Source organism: Myodes glareolus, chromosome 23, assembly GCF_982192425.1.
Source record: "Myodes glareolus chromosome 23, mMyoGla1.1, whole genome shotgun sequence".
Lineage (NCBI taxonomy): Eukaryota > Metazoa > Chordata > Mammalia > Rodentia > Cricetidae > Myodes > Myodes glareolus.
In genome coordinates, this window is record NC_142048.1 from 55,294,929 (window position 1) to 55,319,317 (window position 24,389).

The window sequence follows — 24,389 nt, forward strand, 5'->3', positions numbered from 1 at the left end:
GGCATCATCATGGTCCCCGGAAAACCCGACCTAAGACATTCCACCTCCGAGTGGGTGCAGGTTGACTGCACACCCTTCTTTCTGCAGCTGTGCTGCTGCGGGCGCGAGAGGCGGCGCAGTTCCTGCGGCCCAGGCAGCGCCGCGCCTACCAAGTCTTCGAGGAGGCTAAGCAGGGTCACCTGGAACGGGAGTGCGTGGAGGAGGTGTGCACCAAGGAGGAGGCCAGAGAGGTGTTCGAGAACGACCCTGAGACGGTGAGTGGGCGCCGAGGTCTCAGGGTGGGGCCTGCGGGTCCCAGAACGCGCGCTTCTGGATATGACAAGTCCTGACTCCTACCCTGCGCAGGTCCGGGGAACCGGGGGACTGTGGAATCCCAGACTGTGGAATCCAGAAACCTTTTCTGGAAGCTTGAGTATCCTTGTGGGGACCGCGCCGCAGCGTGCACCCTAGAACTCTTTTAGACACCGAGCTTTATGCCCACCCACCTCCTTTCACATCATCACTCTTGAGCCCCTGCTCCCGTGGTGACCCCAAGTCCTCTCCTTTTCAGGAGCAGGAGGAGGCGTGTCCTTGAGTGGGGTCCACCGAGGCCCATGAGGGAGCCTGAGAGAAGCTGAAGGCCTGTTCAGACTAAACTTTCTCTTATTCCCAAAGAAAAGGCACCCGCGGGAAAGGAACACAGTGGTTTGAAACTCAAAGGCTTCTCCCAGGTTGCCCTGTCCCTAAATTAGATTGGAAGTAAGGGGTGGAGCTCCTCTTTGGATCTTCCTCCAGAGGGACCCAGGGTTTCCCTGAAAGAGGAATTGAAAGATCTCAAGGCTGGAATTGCTTGCAGCAGCACATCCAAAAATACGATGGCTGGAATTGTGCAAAGAACATGCATATGGGGAGGGGGGGCATAGGGAAGGACCGGCACCTGCCTCTCTGAGGGCTATGCTGGCCCAGGACAAACTTCTATTAATAATGTCCTTGGGGAACGGAGCAGGCATACAGCCAACTGCAGCCAGCAGTCCGTGTGTGCACAGGAGTCTCCACAGATGGTGACTGTGAGGGCTGAGAGGGCTCATGGGGGAACACACCCCAGGTTAGGGCATGCCCGAGGTTAAGGTCTGGACTCTGAAGCTCGCAGGCCTCCTCTGTAGTGATACCGAGGACCTCCTGTCACCTGCCAAATCGATATGATTTCACAATTCTGGGTTCCGCTGGCATTCTCCTTTCAAAGAATTCTTCTGGGATGAAATAAGGATCACATGATAAAAGGATGGATCTGTGCGAGCCGCTGGGGCCTCTGCTTTGACTCGCGACTAATCGGCTGGCGGGACAATCCCTGTCAAAGCTGCTTTTCCGATACCGGTGTCACAGCTGCTGTCCCCGAAGCTGCCTTGGCACTGCTACCCAGGGTGGAAGCCAAGATCAGGTGACAAGCCGTGTGTCCCCCTCCCCCATGGTACCGCCCCAGGCATCAGCTGCAGTATAGGGGCAGACCGCTGGTCTTTTTATACCCTCGCGGCTTTCCTGCTTTGCTGATGATTACTCCTGACCCAGTGAGTCCAGCTACCAAGTCTAGGGCAGGGCTCCCGGTCCTCGGTCACCTGGGCTGTGGACTTAGGTGGCTGGTTCTGCCTGCTTCCACTCCACCCTCCCATGGAGCTTTCTGCCATTCAGAGTGTGGACAGGGCTTGTGTTGACACGAATTGAAAGCAAGAAGGCCACCGCCCAGCCACAGAGTCCCGCCCCTCTGCAGCCTGCCTGCCAGGGCAGACAGGCCCAAGCTGGCCCCTTCTGGCTGCCTGGACACAGAGCTGCTCTTCTTGAGTCAAGTCCCTCTGGTTTTAATTGCTTTTATATTTTAATTATAATTTTATTTGCAAAGGTGTGACATGAAGACATGAAAAAGAGTAATATATTCAGGACCCCCCAACCTCTTAAAAACGTCTCTTCAGTCCATGGGAAGGTTTTCTCCTTTTTGTCTGCATTTGGGTAAAACTCCAGACTATAATGCTGGGAAAGGCAGTCCCCTCTGGTTCTATCACAACCTGTCTCCATCAGGACTTGGCAGACACCTGTTCCCATCAGAGTTATCGAAGAATTGTCCACAATCCTTTCCCCTTCTGCAATCCCTGTTCCCCCACACATGAACTTTCTTCTCATGAGTCAGCTTGCATGCTTGACCTGTATGTACCTCTTGCCTGTGGTGTGGGAATTGCTAACTCTGCTGCCCTGCTGCTTCCTGGCCTCTGTGCACAGAGTTCCTAATCAAAGCCCTTTCTTGGCTGCTACCACCTTGATCTAGCTACTAGTGACTTTTTCTCCTGTTGCCATGACTCTGTGGGCAATGAGGCAAGCCTCAGGAAGGAGTAGGGCTAAGCTGTACTGCGGAGACTTGGTGTCTGCCCACAGGGATCTTTGGCTGGAGTCTCCCCTACTCTATACCCTGGGGGAAGCCTAAGACCTGGGCCAGTGGTCCTGCAAGCACCAGTCACCTTCATGGCCTCGGGAGACTGGGAAGGAACTTGGCTTCCTAAGAAAATGCTAGCTCGGTTTTCCTGGCCTTGAAATGTAGCTCATTTCTTGTACTGAAGGAGACCCATGAGACTGTCTAGACAAGGGGCAATGGCCTGGGTTTACCTGGAACGTTATATGTGGCCATGAGAAGCTGTGATCTACAGAACACCTGATGGACCAGTTTCTCCCAGTGGTTCTAGAGAATCCTGACTGGGCCAGACAGAAACCACACATAGAGGCTGGTCTCGTAAGTGAAATGTTAGGGCAAAAAGGCCGGCCAGGTCTGGGAGCCCCAAAGACCTAGGCTTAGCCACCTGTAGAACAGTACCCACAGAGACCAGAAATGGCAAGCAACGGAGAGCAGAGATTTAGTCAACGTACACTGAGAAAAAGAAGGGATCAAGGGGCCCGGTGGCTTCAGGGCTGTATTTGGGATACAGATAGGAGCTTTAAGTTTAAATAGAAGGCTCAGGACATGGGGCATGAGGTGTACTGAATTACACAAGGCTCGACAAGAACGGTCTGATTGGTGCTGCTGCAGTTCTGATTCTGCAAAGTGGTCGGAAGAAGTCTTTACTCCTTGCAGGGGCATGGTAGTCCTAATTGTCTCTGGGATCTCTGAGACTCTGTTGTCTCTCGAGACCCTTAACTTCCCTTGGGGGTCTGAGACAAGATTCAAAATGTTGACAGAGCCTTGGTCCTCTTGTCTCTGTGCCTTCAGCCATGCAGGGATGAGATAGGTGTGCCTCTGAAGCTTTAGACAATGCTTGAGGGATTAGCATGCCTGCCTGCAAAACTAAGCAAGTGACCTAAAATAAAAGAGAGAGATGCGAAGTGATGGCGGAGGTGCCAGGCCTTCATCCAAGCCCTCTTGGGGACCTAAAGGAGGAGTCAGCGGTTCTTTTGTTCATTTGTTTGCTTTGCTGTTTTTGTAAAAAGCATTCAGTGCTTGCTATAGTCATATTCTGGGCCTAATTAAAATCATTTTGTGTTTACAGCCTGGGATAGGCAGTCCTGTTGCTCTGAGTGGCGCTCTGGCCAGTTGTAGCTAACACGCCCCTGAACACCTGTGGCTCCTTACCCTTGATAGTCATTCCCTGGGAATGGAATGAGAAGGCAGTATAGGTCCTGCCCCATACTGGGTAGGCCTAGGCAGCTGGAACCAATGGGCTAACCCCCTGGAAGGAACCACAGGCTTTTTCTTCCCCCTCAGTGTGTATGCCAAGAGTCCGACTCTTTCTGTTCAGTTAGGATTTCTTCTGCCACTGGTAGGGAAAGGGTCGGCCCTCGGCTCTCCGGGGAGTAGAGCGGACTTTAGAGACACTGGTAGCTTCTCATTAACTTTCTCCTGGGAGGGAATGCAGGTCCCCCTCCACACATTTCCTGTGGCCTCCACCCACATTCCTCAGTGGCTGCTCCCCTGTGGTGGCAGCCCTGGCCGCTGCTTGTAATCACGGTGTCCCTTCTCTCCCCCACAGGCTTCCCTGTTATCTGGTTTCTCTTTTTATTGTTACTGTCCCTTCCGGTCACTTCATTCTCACTGGCTGGGTTCCCGGTCCCTGTCGCTAATTCAGAAAGGCCCTGGAGTTGTAGCCCTGCCCCAGGTGAGGGCCTACAGAATCTCTTCAGTAATTTACCTAATCCTTTAAGGCCCTGTCTCCAGTTTAGGATGTTGGCCCCTAGAGGCTCCTAATCAAGAAGTTAATCGCAGCTGGAGCCTCTGCACCATGCTTTGACCCTTACCTCCTGGCAGGAGACCACGCAGGCCTTATTGATGACTGGCACCTGTGCTACTTACGCTACAAAGTGCGGTGTTGAAGGGCTCCTCCTGGGGTTGACTGGCTGTGAGAGGTAACACCTCAGGATCCGAAAGACAGCTCCCCCATTCTCAACTGTCTATTAACTTTCTGAGGCTCTAGTTCCCTCTCCCTGCCGGTGGCCCCTCTCTGCTCCCAAACTCAGACCTAGAGGGCCATGCCGAAACCATGTCTACCCACTAAGGGCATTTTCCCTAGGTGGTGGGCTCTCCAAGGACAGCTTGGGGAAGGCCAGCTCCAGGGCAGGCAGACCCCCCCCCACACACACACACCATTTCCTCTTAGAACACTATACAAGAGGGACAGACCCAGTTTAGGAAGTTTAAGGCAGGGGACGTCCTAGCAGGAAAAGAAGCCCTCTGAGACTTGGAATTTGGGCTGTTGGCGGACATCGGGTGAAATACTCTGCCTAGACACATGCCCCCAACGTATGTGTACATATTCAAAACATAAGTATACATTCCTATGCCTACATAGACACACATGTATCCACACAGAGATATATATACACATGTAAGCACACACACACACTCTTGTCTCCTTTCTGGGTCTCACCTCTCCAGGCCTCCTTTCTGCTTCCCCGTCAATTTCTTCATGGCTTTTTCTACTATGGGTGTTGATGGCCAAACTGTCTGTCACTCTTCAGAGCCGGCCTGGCATAGGCTTGAGCCTGGCAAATGGGTCAGGAGACAGGACCAGCCTCCTAGGGTCCTGGGGGTGAGCTTAGAAAGGAGACAAGCCCCTCTGGTTCTGTGGGCATTGGGTTCCATGGGCGATCGTGCCGGGAGTCTACCGCGGCAATATCCTTCAGGAAGTAGGCAAAGTGAAGGACTCCAAGTCAGAGCTGGGACTGCAGCGAGCCAAATCCTCCCAGGTTACTCACCCAGTGGCCCTTGGCCAGGTCCATACTTCCTTCCTGCACAGGGCTCCGGTGAGAGCTGCAGTAGCCTTGGCCATGCAGAGCGCCTGTCTGAGGCTTCGGGAGTGGTGTGAGAAGCCTTTGTTGACAGTCGCTCTTCCCACACTTTCTCCGCACAGGCTTTGGTTTTACACACAGATTAGAAAGTGTGTTTTTATATTTTCAAGGTGGTTTTTATAGGAGCTGGTAGGGGAAGAAGCTGGAAATGTCAGTTATTTTCCCTTGAGCTACATGGACGTGCAACTAGCTCTCCACAAAGTCTGCCTATGAAAGTCGCACTGCAGAGGTCTACTGAGGGTCTGGGTGTGAGCATTCATGGGGCCTACCTGTGTATAGGTGTGAGCGTCCATGGGGCCTACCTGTGTATAGGTGTGAGCGTTCATGGGGCCTACCTGTGTATGGGTGTGAGCATTCATGGGGCCTACCTGTGTATGGGTGTGAGCATTCATGGGGCCTACCTGTGTATGGGTGTGAGCGTCCATGGGGCCTACCTGTATATAGGTGTGAGCATTCATGGGGCCTACCTGTGTATGGGTGTGAGCATTCATGGGGCCTACCTGTGTATGGGTGTGAGCGTCCATGGGGCCTACCTGTATATAGGTGTGAGCATTCATGGGGCCTACCTGTGTATGGGTGTGAGCATTCATGGGGCCTACCTGTGTATGGGTGTGAGCGTCCATGGGGCCTACCTGTATATAGGTGTGAGCATTCATGGGGCCTACCTGTGTATAGGTGTGAGCGTCCATGGGGCCTACCTGTGTATGGGTGTGAGCATTCATGGGGCCTACCTGTGTATGGGTGTGAGCATTCATGGGGCCTACCTGTGTATGGGTGTGAGCATTCATGGGGCCTACCTGTGTATGGGTGTGAGCATTCATGGGGCCTACCTGTGTATGGGTGTGAGCGTCCATGGGGCCTACCTGTATATAGGTGTGAGCATTCATGGGGCCTACCTGTGTATGGGTGTGAGCATTCATGGGGCCTACCTGTGTATGGGTGTGAGCGTCCATGGGGCCTACCTGTATATAGGTGTGAGCATTCATGGGGCCTACCTGTGTATAGGTGTGAGCGTCCATGGGGCCTACCTGTGTATGGGTGTGAGCGTCCATGGGGCCTACCTGTGTATGGGTGTGAGCGTCCATGGGGCCTACCTGTGTATGGGTGTGAGCGTCCATGGGGCCTACCTGTATATAGGTGTGAGCATTCATGGGGCCTACCTGTGTATGGGTGTGAGCGTCCATGGGGCCTACCTGTGTATAGGTGTGAGCGTCCATGGGGCCTACCTGTGTATAGGTGTGAGCGTCCATGGGGCCTACCTGTGTATAGGTGTGAGCATTCATGGGGCCTACCTGTGTATAGGTGTGAGCATTCATGGGGTCTATCTGTGTATAGGTGTGAACGTCCATGGGGCCTACCTGTGTATAGGTGTGAGCATTCATAGGGCCTACCTACGTATGGGTGTGAGCATCATGGGTGCAGGGGCTGTTGCTACCTATGAAAGCAAGCTTTGTGGAGGGCCTTTCTATGCCTCTGAGGCTTGTGTATGATGCTGATGCTGTGCAACATGCCCCCACCACTACCATGAGGAAGTCAAGAGGAGGGCTAGGAGCACAGATTTGGGTCTGCTACCTCATTTCTGCTAGGCAGAGATGTCGTCACCTCTAAGAGTCTGGAGGACTCGTAGATCTAGATGAGAATGATGTCCTACAGGTAGCAGCTGTGTAGAGTAAACTGGAACCTTCCCAGTTGGGTGGCATGGGGTGGCAGCTGGGGTGTCCTTTTTGTAGTTATGAAAAGTGATGTCAGTTTGCCCCACTTTGGGCTCAGATGTCTCTCCATCTTGTTATGCCTGCTTCCGACCTTGTCCTCTTGTATTGGTTTCATCTGTCTTGGGAGCATGAACTGTCTTCAGACTTGGCCTGGCCAGGCAGCCGCTGAAGCTATCCAGCTGCCAGGTGAGGCCCTCCAAGGAGGTCAGGAAGAATGGCAACTGGAAGCCATGGCTGCCATCCCACCTAGTCCCCGTGCAGGGGCGGGATGGGGAGATCAGTTCTGAGCAATGCCACTCTTGGGACGCTTCAAAGGCCGCTAGGTCCTTCTGAGCTGGATGCTAGGATTGCTGCATCCCTCCAGGAGAAAAGCCAGCCTTGTGCTGGCCTCCAGCCAGTCCCGATGGCAGTGCCACACAACACGAGCAGTGCTCTGTTACCTTTGACCTTTCTGTGCACCTGGCTGTGAGAGGTTATTCTTGGCAATGTAAACAAACAAACTTCTCCCCCTCGCTGCTTGCTGCCTACACCCCCACACTTGACTCCATAACATGAGCGGAATTTTGCCATCTAAGTTCTTTCCTGATATTCTTTCTAAACCTGGAGAAAAGTACCTGAGCAGCCCCCCACCCCAGTCATGGGAGCCTTATTCCGGCTGATTCTATCCCTGTCACCCCTATTCTCATCCACGTAGCCACTCACCAGGGAGGAAAGACAACAAACAGGGACACCCTTCCCGTTGCAGGTGTGAGGGTGTTCTGCTGGGGACTGTGACTTTGGATCTGTGTGAGGCCTGTTGCTCACAACAGTCCTGAGCAGACTTCCAGCCACCCTGTCACCAGCCCAGAATGGCCAGAGGGCTTGTGTACACCCATGTGCAGTGTGGGGACACAGAAACAGAACAGACCCTCTGGCCTTATGCTTAGGCAGAAAACTTGTTTTACCAAGACAAACCAATGCAAACCAAAGACAGGAGACACCTAAGGCTGCAGAGAATGGCTGAATGGTTCTGTGTCAACTTGACGCAAACTGAGGCATCTGAGAGCAGAGAATCTCTATTAAGAAAATGCCCTCCATGCGTCTGGACTGAAGAGCCAGGTGGTGGTGGCGCACACCTTTAATTCCAGCACTCGGGAGGCAGAGGCAGAGGCAGAGGCAGAGGCAGAGAGGCAGAGAGGCAGAGAGGCAGAGAGGCAGAGAGGCAGAGAGGCAGAGAGGCAGAGAGGCAGAGAGGCAGAGAGGCAGAGAGGCAGAGAGGCAGAGAGGCAGAGAGGCAGAGAGGCAGAGAGGCAGAGAGGCAGAGAGGCAGAGAGGCAGAGGCAGAGAGGCAGAGGCAGAGGCAGAGGCAGAGGCAGAGGCAGGCAGATCTCTGTGAGTTCAAGACCAGCCTGGTCTACAAGAGCTAGTTCCAGGACATCTAAACCCTGTCTAGAATGCCCCTCCCAAAAAACCAAAAACCTCTAATCAGGGGAAACTGGTTTGTTGTTGTTGTTGGGCACTAGTGGCGCACACCTTTAATCCCAGCACTTGGGAGGCAGAGGCAGGTGGATCATCTACAGAGCGAGTTTCAGGACAGACTCCAAAGCTATAGAGAAAACCTGTGTGTGTGGTGGAGGTTGAACTGTAGACAAGCCTGTAGGACATTTTCTTAATTAGTGATTGATTGGGGGCGAGGCAGCCAATTATGGATGGGACCACCACGGGATTATGGTTCAGGGTTTGATGAGAAAGCAGACTGAGCAGGCCAGGGAGAGCAAACCAGTAAGCAGCACCCCTCCATGGCCTCTGCATCAGCTGCTGCCTCCAGGTTCCTGCCCTGTTTGAGTTCCTGTCCTGACTTCCTTCCATGATGGACTACAACATGGAAATGTAAGCCAGATAAACCCTTCCCGACTTGCTTTTGGTCATGATGTTCATCGCGGCCATTGAAAGCCTGGCTAAGACAGAAGTTGGTACCAGGATGGTGGGGTGTTGCTTTGAGAGACCTGCCTGTGTGTTTGGGGGGGATTGTGGAAGGACTTTGGAACTTTCGACTAGAAAAGCCACTGAGTGTTGAGGTCGTGGTGGGCTCTGTAGGAGCGTGGAAGAAAAGACTGTTGAGGGCGGTACAGACAGTGCAGGCCTGGCTCGTGACGTTTCAGAGGGAAGTTAAGAGACTGTTGTGGGGCCGTGTGTTATTTTGGATTAAGATCCCGTGGTTCTGGTTAGCTGGAGGCTGAAGAGTCAGCTGTGACTAACAAGAACCCAGCACTACTGATGTGAAACCTTTGCTTTGCTCTGGGGTAATGGATGCTGCTCGACTGGAGCTGAGAAATTAGCAGTGATTGAGAAGAAACTGGCATCACTGAGGTGAAGTCTTCTGGAAAGTGTTTCCTGAGGTTTAAGACACAGAAGCCGTGTTCCAGACATGGCCAGCGTTGTACTTTGTGCTGGCTGCCGAACTTGGTGTAGTGTAAGAGTCACCTGTGCTGCTGGTTTTGAAGGCGTGAAGGGGTCGGGGTCATGGAGAGCAGCTGAGGCGTGTCACTGTGTGGCAGGCTTTCCCCTGGAAGAGAGTCCAGGAGAGGCTATTGGTGAAAATACAGCCCAGGTGCCGCAAAAGACCCCACGTTTTGGAGAGTCCAGTACCATGAGATGACCATCCAGCAACGGTCGCGCAGTTAGACAACCAGAGCCTGGAAGATAAGCTGTGTATGCCACAGAGGGCAGAGATGGAGAAGTGACCCAAGCCCTTTGGAGGAGTCCACAGTTGAGAGATTTCAAACTTTAATAGGAGATTTTGGATTTTTAAGAGTCTGGGCATTTTAAATGGACTGACCATTTAATGTGTTTGATTCTGTAAAGACTGGGACTTTTAAAGTTACGTTGTCAATGTGAGAGCTTGGGAATGAATGAGGAAGGGGAGGTTGTGACTTAATATTGATGTGTTTGTGTGTCTGGTGACAAGGGGTCAGTTGTGCATAATAGTTTTATGTCATCTTGACATAGCTAGGATCACATGAAAGATTAAGACAATGCCTCCAAGCTGAGCAGCCGTGGCACACTCCTTTAATCCCAGCACTTGGGAGGTAGAGGCAGGCGGATCTCTGTGAGTTAGAGGCCAGCCTGGGCTACAGAGCGAGTGCCAGGACAGCCAGTTTTACACAGAGAAACCATGTCTCAAAAAAAAAAAAAAAAGGAAGAAAAGAAAGGGAAAAGATGCCTCCCTAAGATTGGGCTGTGGAGCATTTTCTTAATTATTGATTAATGAAAGAGCACCCAGTCCTTTCCCTGGGCTGGTGGTTCTGGGCTCCATAAAAATGCAGGCTGAGCAAGTCAGGGGAAGCAAGCCAGTAAACAGCACCCCTCCATGGTCTCTGCATCAGCTCCTGCCTCTAGGTTCCTGCCCTGCTTGAGTTCCTGCCCTGACTTCCTTCAATGATGAACTCCAATGTGGAAGTGTAAGACAGATAAACCCTTTCCTCCCCGTGTGCTTGGGTCATCATGTTTCATCGAAGCAACAGAAACCCTAACTAAGACAAGAACTCTGTGTCCTTGGGCTGAAACTGGGCTCCCTGGGATCTTCCTGTCCTATGTGCATTTTCTCAGGACACGTGGGAGGCACTCTCTAATTTGCTTCTTCCTGAGGGTGGCTCCGTCATGCTCTGCAGCCACACACTGCAGTGATCCTGCAGAAGCTGAGTCAGCAGAGGCCTCCTGTTCCCATGCTCCTCTCCCTGGCACCCTTTCTGAGAGGTCTTCTAAGCAGCTCTACCGTTGAGGGAGCCACAGTGCAAGGTTTTCTTGCTTCTGAGTTCCCGTTTCCAGGCTTGATTAAACAATCCTTTTTAAGAGGCCTCATGCTGTGCCCATTAACTGTGCCCTTCTTCTCTTTCCACAGGAATATTTCTATCCAAGATATCAAGGTAAGTTAAAGTTACTACCCTGGCTCATTGTCAGACAGGCGCAGTGTCTGCTTTGTGCTGGGCAGATCCCATTAGCACATTACTCCTGGGAGGAGGACCCTGTGAGGTTAGAGCCGTTGGGAGCACAAGGGTCAAAACTTGAGTGTGAGATTTTTTGTTTTTTGTTTGTTTATGCTATCATTTTATCCCAAGTCTCCTGAGCCTCAGACTAACACTGCTGTTTTCAGATACCTTCTTTGATTCCAGGCGCTGCCCACATGAGGAAGTATGATTGACTGAATGCCCTCAGACTTTCTGGTCTCAGGACTTCTGAGATTATTGAGGAACGCCCTCCCCCCAAACAATTTGCTCCTGTGTGGCCTGCTTTATCAACATTTGCTCCATTATCAGTTAAGACTTCGAACCTTGCAGAAGGTTTTTGCATAGTTTGATGAATGGGGAGCACACACATACTCTCAGTCCCTGGAGTGGGGCACCTAGTGTCGTGGGAAATACAAATATGCTTTTACAGGACAAATAAAAAAAATAGGGTTCTAGTCTGAAGGATAGTAAGTTTGCTCCCCAAGAAGCCCTAAATTCTCTGAACACTGTTTGGTCAACACCCAAAGTACTTTGGATGTATATCGCATGTAAGAATGTGTTTGGATAAGATGCTGGCCTTCTTATTCTGTAATCTGTATCAAGCAATAAATAGCATGGAGGACCAGTGACTTGCCTGCTGTGAATCTCCAGGCTCGGGTACCAGGAGCTTAGTTAGCTAGGGGAGACAAGGGAACAAAGAAAGGGCAGACACAATTACAGTCAAGCTGGGATCTGTTGGAGTTCTCCAAGGCAAAAACTGGCACCCAGAACCTCAGTGGGTCTGTTAGGTACAACACAAAGGGAGGGGTTAGCTCGTCTCAGTAGGCCGCTGTAGGTGAACAATATCAGGGAGTAGACATCTGGGAGGAGCATGCTAGTCTTTGCGCACACCGATCAATTGTTCACAAACACACTTTTCCAAGGAAAGCTTTGCCATTTCTCTTGACCCTGGCCCATATGGGTAACGGCTTTGCCAACTTCCCATGGGTCAGTTGGCCTTGGCGTCCTTGGCAAGCTTTGCCCATATCAAAATACACATTCACTCAGGACTTCACTCACCCAGGCCCAAAAAGCCTTGGGCCATCTCTAGTACCAAGACAGAGGGAGACGGCCAGCCCATCCATGCATCCTGACTGTACTTCCACTGTGTTGTCATGTGGACAATCAACAGTGACCACCTGAAGGACCAGAGAGGGTGGCTACATGCCATCACACATGGCCATCGATGGCCATCGTGTGCTCTGTGTGTTCAAATGCTGTACTCCTGGCTCCCTTGTGGAACACGCGTGTCTGCCAGGTCTGGTGCCCTGCATGCTTGAGAGGGCCCTACAGAGCACTTAGACTTTCGGACAAAGGACATTTCCTGCCCGGATCTTTATGATCTTGAGGTTCAGTTCTTGGGCTGCTGTCAGACTGTGTTAAAGTTCTTGGTGTTCTGTGTGATGGGAGGATCCAGCACTCACCATTCCAGAGTCAGTGTTCTGTCACCCTGGGGGTACCTTCCTGCCGTCACCACCACGTGCTGTATACTGATAGCTAGGCCATGCACTCCCTGAAGATCTATGAGTCCAGGCAAAAAGAAAGCGTGTCTGTTGGCACCGACTAGGACACCCGCTCTACCCCAGGGATGACAAGTGACCTTGTTGTCTGTTTGTTTCTTCCAGAATGCCTGAGGAAATATGGCAAGCCTGAAGATAAAAACCCAAACTTCCCCCCTTGTGTTCAGAGTAAGTGTCCCCTCCGGTCTCACTTGAAGCACATACTGGGTAGCTGCGGCTCAGCTGTGGTTGGGGCAGCTAGGCAGCCTGGTGCCCTTTGTATCTGGTTCTTTACCCCCATGCCCATGTTATGTCACAGCTTAAACACTCTGAATACCCATTTTGTTTAAAAAAAAAATGAAAGCCTTGCTGGACCCATTCTAGAACTTCCTAGAGATCTTAGACCTAGCCTTAAACAAGCCTTTGACCAAACAGACCTCCTGGGAGACCTACACCTCACCTCGAGGGGGCTGATCCCGATGCCAGCAGCAGCTAGAGGGATGAGGGAGAAGCCATAGGCTAAGCTTCCACTCTGATCGCTTGATGCCAGGAAAAGCTTTGGCATCCGTTTCTTTCCTTTTTTTACAAAACATCCCAGGTTCCCTGCCATGTCCAGTGGGAGTCTCCAACAGACATGTTGCCAGGAAGGCTGCTCCCCATACATTACATCAGGCAGTGGTGGGCAAGTCAGGTCATCAGGATTTTCCAGGGCTCAGGGTTCCTTTCTGGGCTCAGAACAAAAGGCCTAGATCGGACAGGACTGCTGCCCAGGTCCTGACTTGCCACCTGGAGAGCCAGCTCACACTTCATACTCTACCAACGGCCACACAAAGAAACAAGGAAAGACTGTTAAGAATAACAGCAGATCTCTGTGAGTTCAAGACCAGTGTGGTCAACAGAGTTCTGGGGCAACCAGGCTACACAGAGACATCCTGTCTCAAAACATAGCAGCCTGCCTGGGGAGTAGCTACCTAGGCCCCACAGTGCCTGCAAAAGTGCCCATTCTTTCACCTTCCGGGAATGTGTCTGTCCCACTGCAGAGATCTCTGGGTACCTGCCAAGGGTCAAACATTGGACTTGGTAAATTCCCAACAGGAAAAGAAATGACGTGTAGTGGGTGGTATTCCTCTAGGGACAGATGGACAAGGGTTGTGGTGTTGGCTTTGTGTTGGGGGACTCTTAAAAATAACATTACCCCATTGGAAGTTGGCACTGCCCCATCTCTCGGCCTAAGGACAGATTTTGCAAGGCTTGCTGGTATTCTTGGCCAAGTAAACCAGTCCTCATGCCACATTTGCTAGTGTATACTTTAGAAATAAATTTAACCCTCCAACCGGACACTTAAGCATGCCGGACACCGTCTTCTGGCTTCAGGTGGTCTCTCATGAGTGCACAGCAGTTGTGGAACAATGAGGACCTCCAATCCTGACTCCTTATATACAGGCCACTCTAGCTTTATCCATGCTTAAGGGGAAAATGGCATTTTATAATGATCTGCCAGAAACTATTCTGCAAGAATCTCAAAACTGCTTGAAGACTCACAGGCATGTTGTTGGCTATGGTTTGTGCAAACCCAGCAGACTTTGGATGTAAACGTGGAAAGACCACAGGGGGGAAAAAAGGCAAACAAATTAGATCGCAGAGCTTCCCTGAGAAGCCTAGACTTGCTTCCCAGGCCTGCTGTGGGCTCGGCACCTAGCCCAGCCTGGCCTGGTACAAGTAGAAACTGCCAGCAATGGGGCTGACCTGAAAACCCTGGATGAGCAAAGGAATACATCTGGGAAATCCAGAGGTTGGCTCCTGCCTCATCGTATGCCAGGTCCTCCCCATCCCTGCCAGGCAGTAACTCCCTTTGTCTAGAGTTCAGGTGTAGGAAGCCAGAGGCCTGTGGGGAGGGCCCCCAAGAATGGAGCAAACCAAAGAAGGGTAACCTGGAAGACCTTTTTGACATCCTGCCAGGATAGCCTCCAGGAGACGTTGGCTGGGGCTCCGAATGCTCTTCTGGCTTGTCCTGAAACTGTTTCTGTAAATCAAAGGGGAACAAATGCTGGCTTCAGACCTATGTGGGCAGCAAGTGGAATAGGAATGCCCAAGAATCAAAACCAGCAATGTGAGTTGTCATGAGACTCAAAATGACTCTTCCCCAGCTAAAAGTAGAGAGCAATACAAATCTCACAGCTGCTTCCTCCAGGAGGGATAGCCCAGCCTTCCTCCTGGTCCTCAGCTCTTGGGTCTCAGCTTTTCCTGTAGTGCAGAGGGTCCACCTAAGCCAGAGCTTCCCATCGGATGCCAGGCTAATGAGAGCAGCATCACCTGCCAGCATGGGCATGGGCCAGTGTTGAGGGATACAAGTATGGCTGTGCTCTTGGAGTGCTGGACTACACCTAACCCCTGCCCTCTGGTGCAGATCTGGGATTTGGGTGGCCAGATGACAGTGACCACACCTGAGGACAGGAGGGAAATAGGGTGGTTACCTTCATCCAATCTGGGTGTGCTGTCTGGAGTCAGCCCCATTTCATACCTTCTAACAGTGAAAATCTAGAGTCAGTCTTCAGGCAGACCTATGTCAAGAAGGAACCAGGAGAACATCATAGAGGTGGCAAAATGCCTCTGAGCAATGGGATGCCAGTCCAAGTAGGCCACCAGTCTGATGCCGTCTAAGCTGACAGAGACTGGTCAGGGCTGGAAAGCGTTACCCTTGAGAGAGTCTCAGGAGTTGACCCCAATAGTAGTTCTCAACTTGTGGGTTGCAACCCCTTTGGGGGTCAAATGACCCTTCCACAAGGGTCCCCTAAGACCATCAGGAAACACATTTACATAATAGCTGTAACAGTAGCAAAATTACAGTTATGAAGTGACAACAGAAATAATTTTATGGTTGGGGTCACCATAACATGAGGAACTGTATTAAAGGGTCTCAGCATTAGGAAGGTTGAGGACCACTGCTTTAGAACTGTAGCAGGAGGCTGCTTGTTTGTCCTGGCCGCCCAGAACCAAAATAATCACACAGAAACTGTATTAATTAAATCACTTCTTGGCTCATTAGCTCTAGCTTCTTATTGGCTAACTCTTACATATTAATTTAACCAATTTCTATTAATCTGTGTATTGCCACGTGACTGTGGCTTACCTGCTAAAGTTCTGTCTGGCTCCGGCGGGGCTACATGGCTTCTCTCTGACTCTGCCCTTTCTTCTCCCAGCATTCAGTCCAGCCCTCCTCATCTAGCTCTCCTCCACCCCACCCTGCTCTGCTATAGACTCAAAGCAGTTCTTTATTCATTAGAATAAAGTTCTTTATTCATTAGCGGTAAATCACAGCACACAGAGGGGAATCCCACATCACAGAGCTAGCTAGCTGTTGGTAGATAGGAGCTACCCCACCCCCATCCCATCTAGGCAGACTATAGATCCTTCAGATGGGGCCGAATGAAGGAACCAGGCCTCCCATGCTCTGAGCCATGCCCACATCTGTTCAACCTCTGAAAGTATTCCTTGAGAACGGGATATAATAATGCTTCTTTCTGGGACTCCCCTAACCTTGGGATTGGGGCACATACCCAACTCTCCCACCCCAACCCAAGACAGAATCGAGGCTACGTCTGGAGGTCTCAGCTGTGGCCCTAAGGTATTGCATGGAGGGAGTTAACATTGTGCCAGCCTGTAAGCTGAAGGTGGAAGCTGTGTGGCTCAGCCACTTGTGTGTCCTGTTCAGCTGGCCACAGCACACCTGACTCAATACCTTAGTGTTGATGTATGTGTTGGTGGCGCTAATGTCTTTAAAGAGACCTCCTGCCTATTCAGTGGACTCCTCCAGTTCTGTGTCCTGTGGAGAGAACGTGCCCAAGCCTTTCTAGGGGACCTAGAAGGCCCATTCACTGTGCCTGAGCCAACAGTCCCTCTTTGCCTGGCCCGGTGACAGACACCCCAGTAGACCGGGGCGGTATTGCTGGAACTGGTCCCAGTGCCTTAAAAGCTCCTCACATTTGTTCCTGTCCCAAGGTAGGGACTTCCATCACACCTCAGCCTGCTTTGGAACCCCAAGGAGCTCCACTGAGGCCCCACCGGTAGCTCTGACCACTACCAACTGTGTGAGGTAAGACTTTCAGAGCAACCCTGAGTGATTTTCTTTTTGTTTGTGTCCTTCAACTCAGACTTGCCTGACCAATGCACCCCAAACCCCTGTGATAAGAAGGGTACTCAGCTCTGCCAAGACCTCATGGGCAACTTCTTCTGCCTGTGCAAAGCTGGCTGGGAAGGCCGGCTCTGTAACAAAGGTGAGAGTCCACAGCCTCACCCTCCTGATCACACTCTACCCCACCCTCTCCTCACCCCCTACCCTTGCCTGGGAGCTCAGCCATACCTATAGCCTGTCCTGGAAGAAGGCCCTGATGAACAACCTCTTTGGGAACCCTTTGCAGGCCCAGGGTGGAGGGCACCAGCCCTGAGGGTAACTGAAGCTGCAGGTTCCTAGAGAGCTGAGGCAGCCAGACAGTTGTTTTAGGACCAGGATTGAAAGGAAGGAAATAATCATGTGGGTCTTAGCAGCTAAAGAGCCCCACCTTGATTTACCCAGGTGAGGGTGAGGCGTTAGATAAAGCTACAAACAGGATAACAGAACCTGCCAAGCCCTTCACCCAGGGCAGCCTAGCTGCACCCACAGGTCATCTGGATAGTTTTGTTCAGGGTACCAGACTAGGCTGTGTGTAGGTCTCGTGACTACTGAGCACTGATTAGTAGGTCCATTTTGTCCTTCACCCTGTCCCTTGTCACCTAGAGACCTTCAGAGTTGAGTCTGTGGCTGTCCCCACCAGCTGCAGTTCACAGCTCTCTGGTCCTCACTCTGCCTACCTTATCTACATGAGGCCAGCAGGAAGTGTCTGGGTAGGAGCCCCTCACTCTTCCTTTGTGTCCAGATGTCAATGAGTGTGGCCAGAAGAATGGGGGCTGCAGCCAGGTCTGCCAGAACAAGCCAGGAAGTTTCCAGTGTGCCTGCCATAGCGGCTTCTCGCTTGCCTCGGATGGCAGAAACTGCCAAGGTAAGTCGCTGACTGAGCCATGGCACCTCACCTGCCTCCCTATATCCTGGAAAGGGAATAGCATCCTTTGGAGATGGTCCAGTCCAGCATCACCTGCCTCCCTATATCCTGGAAAGGGAATAGCATCCTTTGGAGATGGTTCAGTCCAGCATCACCTGCCTCCCTATATCCTGGAAAGGGAATAGCATCCTTTGGAGATGGTTCAGTCCAGCATCACCTGCCTCCCTATCCTGGGAAGGGAATAGCATCCTTTGGAGATGGTCCAGTCCAGCATCGTGGACACGAGTCCCTACGAGAGCAAGGGTGAGGACTGGGGATGCCCATCCACACTAGTGTTTCCAAGTACCTTCCAGCCCACGGAGCCAGCAAGACAGCCTGTGTGGTCACAAGGCCTAGATCTCTGCAAGGTGGCAGGCCCCAGTACCTCTGTGCACCTGCCGTACCTTCCAGACCCTCCCAGCATAGACTCCCTCTACCCTGTCCCCAAGAACATGGAAGCAGCTGGGCCCTCCCCACTGTGTGCTCAGCCCAGAGCAGAGGGTCTGAGAACACCTGACAAATCTCAGAAGTGCATCTGCCACCTCTTCCCTCTGAGCTGTGCTCCAGCACAGATGTACCCAGAGTGTCCCTGAGTAACTGAGACTCACTGGGACTGGGCCACAACTGCCTGTGTGGATGATCCAGACAGCTGTGTGTGAGGTGGGGGGGGGGTGAATTTCAGGAATCAGCTCATGGTCTGAGCACAAACTGTATGAGACAAATTTTGAGGGGAAAAGTTTTTATTTCTATTACCTCAGCGTTCACATCTGACAATCCCAAAGAATATTCTCAGAGGTGTGATTGTGTGGGTGTCCTCATAGGTGAAATATGTAGGATATGGGTATAGGAATGTCTAGGCCTCCCCTCCTACGTCCCTTATTCCAGGAACAGAGGCCCTCTCCTTGTGGCTCTTGTCCCTGGCCCTGACCAAGGGACACAGCCCCCACACTTTAGTAGCAGGTCGAGGTGACCTGCCTTGCTTTGTGGATCCTGAGCAATGAAGTCTCCAGGGTCCCCAGTGTGGGTGAGCAGCATGTGGTCCCTGGGCCCACCATCACTTGGCACCCACGGCGAAGGCATCATGCCTTCGGCCTCCTGTTCTCCACCCTCCTGTCGGGGGCTGTTCTCACCCTTTATCCCCAGAGGCCACCGCCACTGTCCCAGACTGACCGGTACAGCTTGGTCTTGCTGGCTTTGCTTGCAGATATAGATGAGTGCACAAACTCGAACACCTGTGGGGATGCACGCTGCAAGAACCTGCCGGGCTCCTACTCCTGCCTCTGCGACAAGGGATACACCTACAGCTCCCAGGAGAAGACCTGTCAAGGTACCCATGCTGCAGCCCCCCAGGTTACTTCTTTGACCCTTAGCCTAGGACACACGTGGGTCACTGCCTGGATGTGGGCTGCTTTGCTCTATGGCTGGCAACCAGTGGTCCAGCATTCCAGGAAGTCATTGTACACACGTGAGGCTTGGAAAAAAAATCTCAGGACCTCCTGGGAGCCTCTGTTGAAGATGACCCCTAAAGTCAGTCCTGTCTCATCACTTTTTGTGGCCCCATTGTGTCCATATGTGTATGCTCATCAGAATGCTCTCAATCATGTGTGTGTTCCAGTGCATACTCTGTACCGTGTAAACACACCTGTGTGTTTACCTTTCTCCAGACTTCAGTAGCATAAGCGAAGATCCCGAGTTCCTTAGCAGACTTGGGCTTCTTCCCAGCCCTCTGTGTGCCCACAGTAGACGGGGAATGACTGACTTACTCTCACGCTTTGGAGCTCACCACGTCCTGAGGGCAGAGACCATCTCTTCCTATAGTCACACCTTTCTGGGAGTTACAAGAGGCTCTGAGAGATAGCTATGGGAGCCCAGGGAAGGGAGCATAGAGCTAGGGAGTGGCCTGCCCTGTGCCATGCTCCACAACCCACACAGACACTCTTGGTCCCACCGTCCCCGGGCCAGTCCTTGGACATCTTCAGCTCTTCATTTCTCTCTAGGAAGCAGGGACCTAAGAGACAGGCCTCTGAGGTAGCAGGCTGAGCAGTGATGTCTACAGCGTGTCTCTGGGAAGCGTAAGGGGGGTTGGAGCTTTCCCTGTGCCTACCATGAGTCCCTTTGCCGGCAGATGTGGACGAGTGCCAGCAGGGACGCTGTGAGCAAACCTGTGTCAACTCCCCAGGCAGCTATACCTGCCACTGTGATGGGCGTGGGGGCCTAAAGCTGTCCCCAGACATGGATACTTGTGAGGTAGGTGACCTTAGTGTCCACTAGATGGCCTTGCAGAGCCCCCGTGCTGTGCTTTGTATAGGGCCCTTTGCTACTGATGGGTTGTGGTTGACTGAAAACTCCTATTGGCTCTCGGAACCACACAGCTAGCCAAACCTCTATTTGGTGGTGCTGATGAAATCTCCCTAGCAACTCCCCACTCTCAGCCACATAGCCTACTGGTGTAGACTCAAGGTGTGATGTGTTCACACCAGGATATATACAGTGCACACACCCATGCATGCACACACCCCGTTCACTCAGGGCTCTGTATCAAGCTAAATAAACTGCGGGGAAGTTGTGCATTGATGGCATTTTCTGGAAAACAGCAGCAAGTGACCATGCACCATTGATGACTTTGCAAGCCACAAGCCTGGGAAGCAGGGGAAGCATTTTTCTATTATGAACCTGAAGCCCAAGTCCTCTAGGTACTTTGTGAGACTCCTGATGCATGAGATAGTGCCCTCCTGAGGGGTTAGGGGCCAGCACCTATATGGTCTCTGCCTCAGGCTCGCTCTGCTGGTCAGGGTGACAATGCAGAACTCTCTTGTTCCTTCATCTCCCCTGGAAGCCAGCTTAACCTGATTTAATTCCATCCTCTCTCTGATCAGTGGAAAAGCCCACAGCATAAATCAGGGAAGTTTCTTGAACCATAGTCTTCAAGGCCTTCGTTCTGTTCATTTTGTTAATAGTGTACTAAAAATGAATTTTTATGAGTCTCTGTACTCTTCTGTGAGTTTGAAGCATTTCATGATTTGAACACCACTAGCAAATAAGAACAGGTGAGAAAAAAAGCAGGTGGTAGAATTCAGAACCCCGGGCCTCTGCCTGGGGAACCAACGTGGGATGGGTCATAAGGACTCTGGGATTTCCAGGGATGGGCTAGCCTTGGCATTCTGGAAGGTCAGAGAATCTCCCCAATGTGACAGACCTGAACGTTGTTTAAAAGGCAGCTACAGGGCTTCCCCTGCCCCCAACACATTCCTATCTCGTGGCAGGACATCCTACCATGTGTGCCCTTCACTATGGCCAAGAGTGTGAAGTCCTTGTACCTCGGCCGCATGTTCAGTGGCACCCCGGTTATCAGACTGCGCTTCAAGAGGCTTCAACCCACCAGGTGAGAGCCAGGCACACAGGACAGCAGAACCCAGGTGAGAAGGCTGGTCCAGGGCTCCTCGTTTTCGAGATCTCTGAGTGAACCCGCTCCCTATGTCCTGGAAAGCATCACAGGGGTCAAGGCCCTGGGACCCGGCAGCCCTGGGACCCGGCAGCCCTGGGACCCGGCAGCCCTGGGACCCGGCAGCCCTGGGACCCGGCAGCCCTGGGACCCGGCAGCCCTGGGACCCGGCAGCCCTGGGACCCGGCAGCCCTGGGACCCGGCAGCCCTGGGACCCGGCAGCCCTGGGACCCGGCAGCCCTGTGCCTGCTCTGTGCCCCACTTTATGTCTTGGGTCTGTTTACAGGCTGCTGGCAGAGTTTGACTTCCGAACTTTTGACCCGGAAGGAGTCCTCTTCTTCGCTGGAGGCCGTTCGGACAGCACCTGGATTGTCCTGGGTCTACGGGCCGGGCGGCTTGAGTTGCAGCTGCGGTATAACGGGGTTGGGCGCATCACCAGCAGCGGACCAATCATCAACCACGGCATGTGGCAGACGGTAAGCTGAAAGCCGAGGCTAGCCCCTGCGTTTGGCGCTGGATGTAGCCTGTGGTAGCCCAGAGCTGCTGCTTCAGTGGCTGAGTATGCTTACTCAGAAAGGATTTTCTGTGAGAGCCAGGTGGCGTTGGTCCGGAAGGCACCAAATAACTGCACGAGGGCCCACACATTGTCAGACACCCCAGGGGATAGACAACCAGTACAAACCACCCATGAACCCGAGCCACTGAGAGCAGGGTCCTCTGCCCATCTGACCACAGGGAAGTCTTCTGCTCTCAGCTCTGGCTGCTTTCCTCACTGGAGTTGGGGTAATGGACAATGACCTCCTATACCCCAGGCAGTAAAACAGACTTGGGAATTAATGTTTGAAAAAAGACCCAAAAAAACAAAAATCAGAAAGACGTGGATTTTCGCTTAGCAGTGAAGACAAAATGAGAAATCCATGCTCCCCTTTACAGACAGATATGGACCCCTGCCATTTCTCCAGATATCAGGTGCTGTCTGTTCTCCCTGGCTTGGAAGGATCAGGGACTCTGGCAGAACAGGGGAAGGTCCACAAGGAAAGAAGCAGGCTGGGGAGAGGGTGCCCTCTGCATAGCCATGGGGACAAGCCTTGGCTAGGATCAAGGCAGGACTCCTGGCTGAGACTGTGACAGACTACTGTCTAGGTGGTAGCTCACATACCCTGAACTCATGGCTCAGTAATAGAGAAGCCCAAGAGGCCAAGTTCTGCCCCTTTCAGAGTTGCCTGCCCAGCCATTCATAGCTCTGTTCTTCTGACAGATGCAGGAAGGCCCTAAGTATGCCTCCAGCTCAGCTGAAAAGGATCCTGATGTTCTGGAAGCCAGGGGCCACACCTTGTCTAATGTACTTTCCCACACAGGCTTCAAGGCTTTCCCATGTGCAGTTTCTGAGGAACTTGCTTGCTTGTTCAATAGCGCTCCATCCTAGACACAAACTGTTAGGAGTTTAGAAAAATTTTGGAATATGTATTTCTTCCAACCGCAGCACTAGCATGGGGAGCCATGATATAGACAGATCACTGGCTGATGGGATACTTCAGGGTCAAGGATGACCAAAGGAGGCAGGCACTAGGACCTAGGGGACCTTGTGAGTAGTAGAGAGCTTGCATAGGCTGTAGAGGCAAGAGGTTGCATAGGCCACAGACTTAGGGCGATTATGGGGGTCTCTTTTAGGTTGAAAGTTGGGCAGACACACCAATGGGAGACCCAGAGTGAACTGACCTCCAGGCCTAGGCTAGATGGAGGAAATGTTGGGGGTTTTTCTGTAGACACCGGGAAGCCAGTGGAGGCATGTGCAGGGGGCAATGGTTCTTCTTTCACAATAACAATCCGATTCCCCTTGGACCATCATGGGCACCTAGCCACAGCTAGCTGTGCCGGCCTGCTGGGTTGCCAGGCCAGGGAAGCAGACAGGCTCTGCCCTGGGTGTCAGACCACCTGACGCTGCAGCAGTAAGCGATTCCCTTCTCATGTAATGGAGATCATACCTTCAGTAAAATGCGTTTTGTATGCCCAGCACAGCATCTGCCACTGTGGTCACCTTGGGCATAGCCAAAAGTGCATCACCCACTTCAGGGATAAAAGTCTTCCCGCATAGGATTCTGCTATGAGAAAATATTTCATGGATCCCAGAGTCAGCTGTGGTGCTGCTGGACAGAATCTCATCATCTGTATGGCCCTTGGTGGGGGGCATCGAGGCGCTGCATTTTCTGGTCCTGATCCTAGAGCCTAGACAGTATAAGACCCATTGCTATATCAGATAAGATCAGCCCAGGGCTTGTGGCACTGACGTAGGACACACAGCCTATGTCCAGCCCACGCTGATAACCTTCCTGCCCACAGTACTTGTACTTGCTGGGATCAGAGCTGAGAACACCTGAACTTTTTTAACCATGGAACTTTAAGCTTGGCAACAAATTTATACAGAAGCCAAGATCATGGCACCCTTCATGATACGCCCTGCGAGGGTCGTGGCACCCTTCACGATACAGCCTGTGAGGGCCATGGCACCCTTCACAGTATAGTCTGTAATATAGTACCTGGGACCTGGGGTGCAACTGTTGGCTCCACAAAGCTTTACTGGGCTGTTATCTGACACTGTGTTTGTGTCACATGTGAGAAGAGGTCAAACACAGAGCACGTGCCAGGCTTCAATCTGGCTCTGACCCAGCATTTGGCTGGACTTGTAGCCTGGAAGTCCCTGACATGGACACACACGCCACTGGGGGCAGCACTCCATGCCAGTCCAGTGTCCAGGGTCTCAGGCATGAAGAACATCTCGGGATGAGTGAAGAGATCTTATCTCACTCTACCCAAGACAAGTTGGGTTGCGGTTTACTGTGCTAGCCCTGTTGTAGAGAACCCTAGACAGCCAGGCTGCAGTGTCCTGTGAGGCTCGTGCCGCAGCAAACATTGCTCTCTAGTTCTGGCTAGTTCTTTTAACTCAAGATGAGCATCAGTAGGGCCTTTCAGTGTCTCTCTTCTAGTTGTTTTAATTTTAATCCAAAATGTGGGTCGGGGGGCTAGCTCTCTTCACATGCTAGATCTTGTCTCCACTTTGAACCCTGACCTGTGAGCTCACACGGGAAGCTACAGTAGTGACTCTGAGCCAGGAAGGGTGTGGGGAGAATCCACAGAGGTGAGAGTCAGCCTGACCTCCAATAAAGTTTAGTTCCTCCTGAACCCAGGTGATATGAGTATAGCCTTGTGAGGTCAGGCTCTTCCTGGACAGCTTGGATATTGTTTCGCCTGAGGTCCAGTGCCCTTGACAAGCCCAGGAGACACGGGCATGGTCTCATGGGTCAAGCTCCTAAACACTGGTAGCATAGCCTGTCCCCCAC

General features: G+C 52.1%; 1 protein-coding gene and 2 long non-coding RNA genes across 3 annotated transcripts in view; 2 read left to right on the top strand and 1 right to left on the bottom strand.

The window, feature by feature from the left end:
* Positions 1–24,389, top strand: part of Gas6 (growth arrest specific 6) — a 31,367-nt gene that overhangs the window by 432 nt on the left and 6,546 nt on the right. The window contains exons 2-10 of the mRNA XM_048456239.3: positions 88–254; positions 10,891–10,915; positions 12,661–12,723; positions 16,686–16,808; positions 17,448–17,570; positions 18,814–18,936; positions 19,735–19,856; positions 20,873–20,991; positions 21,338–21,527. Coding sequence (XP_048312196.1) covers positions 88–254; positions 10,891–10,915; positions 12,661–12,723; positions 16,686–16,808; positions 17,448–17,570; positions 18,814–18,936; positions 19,735–19,856; positions 20,873–20,991; positions 21,338–21,527 — 1,055 coding nt within the window. The remainder of the gene's footprint in view (positions 1–87; positions 255–10,890; positions 10,916–12,660; positions 12,724–16,685; positions 16,809–17,447; positions 17,571–18,813; positions 18,937–19,734; positions 19,857–20,872; positions 20,992–21,337; positions 21,528–24,389) is intronic.
* On the top strand, positions 261–3,502 carry LOC146890537 (uncharacterized). Its single transcript, XR_014998682.2, has 2 exons — positions 261–412; positions 1,363–3,502. It is a non-coding gene; the product is annotated as an uncharacterized LOC146890537 (long non-coding RNA).
* Positions 2,850–5,291, bottom strand: LOC146890536 (uncharacterized). Its single transcript, XR_014998681.2, has 2 exons — positions 4,878–5,291; positions 2,850–3,314 (listed from the first exon to the last, which is right to left on the bottom strand). It is a non-coding gene; the product is annotated as an uncharacterized LOC146890536 (long non-coding RNA).